We start from the raw sequence: 9,227 nt of genomic DNA, 5'->3' as shown, positions 1-9,227 counted from the left end.
TCATCCAACCAACTTGTCCCATACACCAGGTTTATTTTTGTAGGATTTCCAGAACTCTACAAGTACAGGCGGTTGCTTTTCTTACCATTTTCTTCATTTTTTTGCCCTAGTATATATATATGGTAATATTATATATATTACAATATTTATAAATATAATAGAAATATTCTGGCTTTATTTGGCAATTTATTAATAGTGATTGTGATTAAAAAGTCAGAATTTGCACAGTCCCATCTATTTCCTTCCGTACTTACATATATATCATCTTTGGCCGTTGTGAACATTGTTGTCCCTGCAGTGATTGTGCCAAATATGCTTTTAGGTTTTCAGTTTGACTGGGATGAAATCTCCCATGGAAGGGTCCTTAACTCCAATGTTTCTCACTCACTTTTTTCCTCCGCAGACTCCACCGTCCTCCTGCTTATGGCCATTGGTGGCCATTTTCAATCCATTGTGCTATGTGGAAATTGTGAACACCGCTGCACTCAAAGTTTGTAGTCCTGATCTTAATAAGGAGCAGCTTGTCCATGTCCATCTTAGTGGCTTTGGCTGGCTCTTTGACATTTTGCGGGTGATGCATTTTTTGCCCTTAACAAAGGCTATTATCCAGCAGATGGCGAAGAACCTGCCGTATGTGCTCCGCATGCTCTGCTGCAGGAAGAATGGGAGAACACCAGTATGTCATCCTGGTACACAAGGGCGCATTTGTTCAACAACCCAAAACATGGTTCATGAAAACTTGAAAAATGGAGGGAGCATTTGCCAGTCCGAACAGCATTACCAAATACTTGTAATGACCCAGTGCGGTGCTAAACGCCATCTTCCACTCGTTGCCCTCCTTAATATGTATCAGGTTATTTGCGCTGCATAGGTCCAACTTGGTGAAAACCCGTGCTCCATGAACCTGTTCCAGGGCCACTGTGGTCAGTGGCAAGAGATGAGGGTATTTTACCTGTATCTCATGGAAATCGTGACAGTCTATACAAGGACTATTGAACTCTGGTGCTTAATTGAAGCCAGGTGCTGCTGGTTGCGGTGTGGGCGTGGTAGTGACAGTATCATGTGTGGTCTGTGTTAATTTGCGTGACATAATATAGATGTGACTACCCACACTAGAAGAAACAGATAACTGAAATAATTCTGTTGTTGAAATACACACACACACACACACACACACACACACACACACACACACACACACACACACACATTTTCGGAACTGCTTGTCCCATACGGGGTCACGGGGAACCGGAGCCTACCCGGTAACACAGGGCGTAAGGCTGGAGGGGGAGGGGACACACCCAGGACGGGACGCCAGTCCGTCACAAGGCACCCCAAGCGGGACTCGAACCCCAGACCCACCGGAGTGCAGGACTGTGGTCCAACCCACTGCGCCACCGTACCCCCTTGTTGAAATACAAAACATGCAAATTTGGTTGTAAATTATTTGAGCTGCGTGAAGGTTCAGCCAGTTAATACATCGTTTATAACATGATGTATGTCAAATATGTCTATGATAGATATATAATTTCCAGAAGACTTATTCAGATCGATAAGCATTAACCTGAGCAAACCTTCATCTCGATGAGCAGCAGTTCTGCTCCAAGGGCCTCATATTGCTGAGTTTGTCACCTTGTGACATTAAGACTGTGAGTCTCAATATATTAAGTCTGGACTCCATTTATGAACAAGGTATTTACTCTGAGTGTGGTGGCGTGGTGGCGCAGTGGGTTGGACCACAGTCCTGCTCCCCAGTGGATCTGGGGTTTGAGTCCCGCTTGGGGTGCCTTGTGATGGACTGGCGTCCCGTCCTGGGTGTGTCCCCTCTCCCTCTGGCCTTACGCCCTGTGTTACCGGGTAGGCTCCGTGACCCCGTATGGGACAAGCGGTTCTGAAAAGGTGTGTGTGTGTGTGTTTACTCTGAATTGAGGTTGTAGAAAGTACCTAGCTGTAAAAATGGATAAATACTGTATTATGTGGGTTGGACCGGGTCCTGCTCTTTGGTGGGTCTGAGGTTCGAGACCTGCTGGGGGTGCCTTGCGATGGACTGGCATCCTGTCCTGGTTGTGTCCCCTCCTCCAGCCTTTTGCTCTGGGTTAGGCTCTGGCTCCCCGTGACCCCATATGGAACAAGCGGTTCAGACAATGTGTGTGTGTACTGTATTATGTATTATACAAACCTAATATGGTTAGTCACAATGAAAAAGGTGTCACTATCACTGGGTGTTAATATGACAGATGAAAAATTCAAGGGATGCCATTCTGGGTTCACCTAGCTCTGTCAGTGCAGGGGAGCTCAGTATACTCAAAGCGCAATTCCCAGCCCTGTAAAGGGTTGAAAAGCTCATTTCATTTCACAGATTGTTGATCAGCCTTCTATTGAATCACCTCTAATTTGTGTTGCATAGTGATTCCTGTTCTTCTGTAATTACGTTTCTTCAAGTCCAGTTCACCTGTGCGCTCCCATGAATCATCTCACAAGCCCTAGACTCTCCTTGTCACCAGATCTGTGTTCCCTCATCTGGCAAGTTGTCCAGCCTCATCCTGGTGTGAAAAGTGCATATATTGTCAATCCAGTGAAAGAGAAGGCCATAAAACCGAATAGAATTTATTTTCCCTTGTTGGTGTCGCTCTTGCTTCTCTCAGTTGTTGCTGTAGTTTGCAGTAATGCTGAGACCTGGAAGGGAAATCCATAAACATACACCAAAAGTCACTTTTGGAGTGGCTTAAAAAGCAACATGGGTAATGCAATGTGATGGCGTAGCCCCGTCAAAGGCCAGACTGCAATCCAGTTGAGAAATTACAGCACAAAAAGTATTGATTGGGTCAATCTTTCTGCGTTCAGTTGTGTATGTTTCACTTTGACATTACACACGCGCGCACACACACTATTTGAAAGCAATTGTCCCGAGTGGGGTTGCGGTGAGCCGGAGCTTAATGAGAGGACACACCCAGAATGGGATGCCAGCCCATCGCAAAGTACCCCATGGGGGACTAGAAGCCCAGACCTGCCAGAGTGGGACCCGACCAAGCCCATTGCACCACCGCGCCCCCTGACGTTAGAGACGACTTTCTTAAATACGACATTGTTCCATGCTGGTCTCGGCAAGCATTTTTTTTGCTTTCTGCAGTTATTTACAATGAGGTCAGTTTTTTAGTGTATTCTTAGAATTTTTACCTCCAGTAGTAATTACTAACCTCTGGTTTTAAAGGGGTTATTGACTTTTCTTGGCTCAATTGCAATTATTTATTTTGCCGACACTTTTCTCCAATTATTTATCCATTTATACGGCTAGACATTTTTTTTTTAAGCGGAACAATTTAGGGTAGGGTGCCTTGGTCAAGGGTACTACAGTAGTAGGTGACATTCAATCCAGCAACCATGGATCCAAAGGCAGCAGATTTAACCACTACACTACGAGTTGCCTCTATTAAATAACCAACTGAACACTTTTTTCTGTTAGTTTCTTTTTTGGTGGTCATTAGAACGCAGTTATCTTTAGGACACTGCCAATGACATCAGTGTGCCTTTGGTGTCAGGAGACCTCACTAGATGGCGCCAGGTCCCTGTTTGTGTGTGTTCTATGTCTGATCGCTCACGTCATTGTTCATACACCTATTCTCTATTCCTTTATCATCATTTGGTCACGTTTGGTCAATGCCTTCCAGTTAGTGTTCTGATTGTCAAGCTTGTGGATCTTGTAATAAACGTCAACTATGTATTTATTTTTGCCACTGCTCTGTAACAGTTAAACTCTCATCAGTTCACACTAACCAAGCTCTTCATCCTGCTTTTCATTCCTTGGAAATTCTTTAACAATACAACATGTTTGTGTATATTTCTTCTTGCTGTCACATGGAGCTTCTGTGATGAAAATTCAACTTTTTCATGGATTGTTAAATTGTGTAAAGTGTTTGTTCCATTGCATTTGAATTTTTATATGTGTTAATGTCTCACATCACGGTACACCTAGCTCCCTTGGATTATTCGACTCCCTCTTCTCTAGTCTCCGCCCTGCGCCATCACGCCTCTTCAACTGATGTAGAAAGCTGTTGCACAAGTTGTGACTGACCTGCCAAAGACTTTCTGTATGTCTTTGTGACTTGCAGGATATACACACATACAGAATGTACCATAACGCAATACCTTTACCAAATATCATGCACACATGCAGTAAAACCTACCTCTACTTACTATGCTGGTAGCTATGCCACCATAACATATACACCTAACAACCATAAACTAACATTCAGTTGCCATGACTCCCATTTTAAGTCCTTGCTTGACAGTGAGAAGGGACTTGCCCTGGAGCTCAAGAGCCCAAGGGGGTTAAAACTGTCCTCGTTCTCCTCTCTTGTGCAGACTCTAATTCAGAGTTACAGAAAAAAAAAAGACTATTGAAACCAGATACCCCAAGTTACAGTTCTCTTATCTCAAGAACTAGTACATTTGTCACAGCCCCCAGACACTGGCTTCCTGCCGCCTACTGGTTACAATCAAAAATGGTCAAAGGACCAGCACCCAATACCTGCAGAGCCTGGTCAATCCCTACACCTTACCAGAACTTCTGTGCTTCTCCACCTCTGGTCACTTGCTTGTCCAACTCATGAGGGATCCAAATCAAAGGCCTGTCAGACCTCAGTTTCATGAAATAAACTCCCTTGTTTGCTTTGATAACCATATCATATTCTTGCAGTGTATAATAATCTATCCTGAAGGCACTGCTTTCAAATGTCGCAGTTCAAAGAAAAGACTGAACATAACACCAATAGCTGACCAACGCAAACTTGAAATATTTAAATTCATGTAAATTGGTCCATATATTGGACCACAGTCCTGCTCTCCAGTGGGTCTGGGGTTCGAGTCCCGCTTGGGGTGCCTTGCGACGGACTGGCGTCCCGTCCTGGGTGTGTCCCCTCCCCCTCCGGCCTTACGCCCTGAGTTGCCGGGTTCGGCTCCGGTTCCCCGTGACCCCGTATGGGACAAGCGGTTCTGAAAATGTGTGTGTGTGTGTGTGGTCCATATATGAAGCAGTCAATGGTAATGCACTTTTGAGGGATAATTAGGTGTTGACCTTGCCTCAGAGAATTTAAAGGTCTTTGTTGTTAAATGCACTTTTGTACAGCCCAAATTCCAAAAAAAATTGGGACAGTAAGAAAAATGCTAAGGAAATCAAAACTGAGCGATTATTAACTTTACTTTGATTTGTACTCAAACAAAAACAGTATGAAGACAAGGAATTTGTTTTAACAAATCAACTGCATAGTTTTATGAAGATATGCGTTTCTTCTGAAATTGCCTGCAACACGTTCCAAAAAAAATTGGAACAGTCGAGTGTTTACCACTCTGTAACATCAAAATGTCTTTCAGTAACACTTATTAAACACACTCTCACGCTCCCTTTTTCCCTCACTCGTGAACAAGACCCCAAGATACTTGAACTCCTCCAGCTGGGGCAAAAACCTGAGGGGGCATACCATCCTTTTCCGTGAGAGAACCATGGACTCAGACCTTGAGGTGCTGATCCTCATCCCCACCGCTTCACACTTGGCTGCAAGCCGTTTCAGTGCGTGTTGGAGGCAGCCATGTGACGTTGCCAAAAGGACAACATCATCCGCAAAAAGCAGAGATGTCACCTTCCGACTCCCACACAGAATACCCTCCTGGCCTCGACTGCGCCTTGATATCCTGTCCATGAAAACCACAAACAGGAGTGGAGACAAGACACAACCTTGGCGGAGTCCAACACCCACATTGAACAGGCTTGACTTAATGCCGAGTATGCAGACACAGCTTTCGCTCTGTATGTACAGAGACCGAATGGCCCGCAGTAGTGGCCCCGGTACCCCATACTCCCTAAGCACCTCCCACAGAATTTCCGGGGGAACACGGTCATAGGCCTTCTCCAAGTCCACAAAACACATGTAGACTGGATTAGCGAACTCCCATGCCCCTTCAATTATCTGTGAGAGGGTAAAAAGCTGGTTACACTGTTCCACCGCCAGGTTGGAATCTGCATTGTTCCTCTTCAATCTGAGGTTCAACTATCGGCCGGAGCTTCCTCTCCAGCACCCCAGCACAGACTTTCCCAGGGAAGCTGAGAAGTGTGATACCCCGATAGTTGGCAGACACTCTTCGGTCCCCTTTCTTAAAGATAGGGACCACCACCCCAGTCTACCAGTCCAAAGGCATTGTCCCCGAGGTCCATGCAACATTGACTCTGGCCCTGATTCCTGTTAGGGATGCATATCACTCGGGTTTAGGAGTTCTTCAAAGTGCTCCTTCCACCTCCCGACAATGTCCTCATCAGAGGTCAGAGTTTCTCCACTCCTGCTGAACACAGCCTGAGCGAAACTCCTCTGACCCCTTCTGAGCTGCCAGATGGTTCTCCAGAACCTCGTTAAAGCTGACTGATAGTCGTTTTCCATGGCCTCTCCAAACTCCTCCCATGCCCTGGATTTTGCTTCTGCAACCACAGCTGCCGCTGCCTTTTTCGCCTGCCGGTACCTGTCTGCTGAGTCAGGAGTCCCCAGAGCCAACTAGGCCCTAAAGGCCTCTTTCTTCAGCTTGACGGCTTCCCTCACCACCGGTGTCCACCAGCGGGTTCTCGGGTTGCCGCCCTGGCTGACACCAATAAGCTTTTGGCCACAGCTGTGCCTGGCTGCTTCCACAATGGAGGTTTTGAACAGGGTCCATTCAGACTCCATGTCCCCTACCTCCTCCGGGACATGGGAGAAGCTTTCCCGAAGGTGTGAGTTAAAATCATTCCGGACAAGGTCCTCCAACACTCATTCCCAGCACACCCTTATTAAACGTCTGGGTCTACCGGGTCTGTCCACCAGTTTTCCCCGCCATCTGATCCAACTCATCACCAGATGGTGATCGGTTGACAGCTCAGCACCTCTCTTCACTCCAGTGTCCAGAACATGTTGCCTCAAGTCAGATGAAACGACTACAAAGTCGATCATTGACCTTCAGCCCAAGGAGCTCTGCTGAGCATCCTTGTGTTTGAACATGGTGTTTGTTATGGACAAACCATGGCTAGCACAGAAATCCAATAACATTTCACCATTCGGGTTCAGATCGGGCAACCCGCTCTTCCCTGTCCCCCCCGCCAGATTTTCCAGTCATTGCCAACGTGAGTGTTGAAGTCCCCCAGCAGGACTATGGAGTCTGTAGGTGGGGCCATGTCCAGAATCCCACCCATCCTTTCCAAGAAGGCCGAATACTCAAAACTGCTGTTTGGTGAATAAGCACACGCAACAGTCAAAGTTTTCCTCTTTGTGACCCTAAGTCGTATTGAGGCGATCCTCTCATCCACCGGGGCAAACTCCAACTGTATGGCAGCCAGCTGGGGACTTGTGAGTATCCTCACACCCGCCCAGCGCCTCTCACCCCGTGCAACTCCTGAGTAGGAGAGGGACCACCCCCTATTGAGGAGTTTGGTTCCAGAGCCAACACTGTGAGTGGAGGTGAGCCCAACTATATCTAGTTGGTATTTCTCAACCTCCCGCACCAGTTCCGGCTCCTTCCCCCAAAGTGAGGTGACATTCCACGTACCAAGAGCCATTTTTCGTTGCGAGGGGCTGCGACGCCATGCGCCACCCCGCCCCTTCCTGCCGCTAGGTATACATTGCGCCTGACCCCCATGCTGGACCTTGCAGGTGGTGGGCCCACATGACCTCTCCACGATGCCTTTTCAGGCTGAGCCCGGCTGGGTTACTTGGGCTGCCCGGCCACCAGGCTCTCGCGTAGGAACACTACCCCCAGGCCTGGCTCCAGGGGTAGGTCCCGGTAATCCTACTCCTGGCAGGATAAACGTTCTTTTGTTCCCATTTTCCATAGCGGTTTTTTTCGATCGTGTTAGTCTGGATCTTCACTCCAGACCTGTTCGCCTTGGGAGACCCTACCAGGAGCATACTGCTCTCGACAACATAGCTCTGGAGATCCCTAGATCACGCAAGCCCTTCGGCCACGCCAAGGCCCCAGTCCAGGAAGGGGTGATTGTGACTAAAAACTCAGAATTTGCACAGCCCCATGTATTTACTTATGTCTTCCTTAGCCATTGTGAACATAATTGTCCCTACAGTGATTGTGCCAAATGAAAATGTGTGTGTGTGTGTGTGTTTTCTGTTTGACTGGAATGAAATCTCCTTGGAAGGATGCTTAACTCAGATGTTTCTCACTCGCTTCTTTTCCTCCGTGGAGTCTACCGTCCTCCTGGCTATGGCCTTGGACCGACTAGTGGCCATTTGCAATCCATTGCGCTATGTGGAAATTGTGAACACTGCTGCGCTTGTAAAGTTTGTAGCCCTGACCTTGATAAGGAGCGGCTTGATCATGTCTATCTTAGTAGCTTTGGCCCGCTCTTTGACATTCTGTAGCTCAAACATCATCAGGCACAGCTACTGCGGCCACATGGCCCTTGTCAGTCTGGCATGTGGAAATAAGGATAAGAATGACAGCATAGGCCTGGCAGTGATTGTTGTTTTTGTTGGCATTGACATTTCCATCATTGCCGTCTCATACATGCGGATTTTGAGCGTTGTTCTGCACGCTGCAGAAGTTGAGGACCGCTGGAAAGCATTCCACACCTGCAGTACTCACTTGCTTGTTATTATGTCTTTCTACCTGGTAGGGAGCGTTACATTTCTGTCACATAACATCGGCATTGATATTGCAACAGACATTAACACCTTTTTAGGTATACTGTACATAATTTTTCCTGCTACTGTAAACCCCATTACTTATGGAGTCTGGACCAAGGAAATAAGGAATGTCGGAATGTCGTTCTAAAAATGTTCAAAGTAAGGTCAAATAAAGGGATAAATATAAATGTGTCAGCAGTGAAAGTTTAATCTACTCGACTGTATTTTGTACAGTAAAATCTTGTAATTCATGCCAACCTCCCTTTCAGATATTAGCTTCAGTTTCTTTGTTGCCAGCATTCAAAATATTTGTATGACATTGCAAGTACAAACAAAAGCCATATGCTATTAATCTGAAAAATATGCTGAGAAGAAATTGAAACATAGAAGGAATTATGCTTTATTCCACCTTTCCCCCAGTCACATCAAAATAGTTTTAGGATAAAGAGAATCTGTTGTAGTTTGAGAAAAGGTTCATCTCGACTGTGGTATGCGCTACCAGTGTGAACTATTGTCTTAGATTTCCATCAATGACATCAAGCATTGTACCAATACTGGCTGAAGTTTAACCTCCTTCTC

The 9,227-nt window shown here is 46.4% G+C and overlaps 1 protein-coding gene across 1 annotated transcript; it reads left to right on the top strand.

The window, feature by feature from the left end:
• LOC114911638 (olfactory receptor 51E2-like) lies at positions 1-8,796 on the top strand (the record flags this gene model as incomplete). Its single annotated transcript, XM_029255574.1, has 4 exons — positions 1-100; positions 164-212; positions 7,144-7,150; positions 8,023-8,796. Coding segments are annotated over 4 exons (930 nt in total), but the record flags the coding sequence as incomplete, so codon positions are not given.
• Positions 8,797-9,227: the final 431 nt, after the last annotated feature.

The sequence above is a fragment of the Scleropages formosus genome, chromosome 10, assembly GCF_900964775.1.
Source record: "Scleropages formosus chromosome 10, fSclFor1.1, whole genome shotgun sequence".
NCBI classification, from domain to species: domain Eukaryota; kingdom Metazoa; phylum Chordata; class Actinopteri; order Osteoglossiformes; family Osteoglossidae; genus Scleropages; species Scleropages formosus.
The sequence above is the reverse complement of the archived record's forward strand: the minus strand, read 5'-3'. Positions and strand labels throughout refer to the sequence as shown.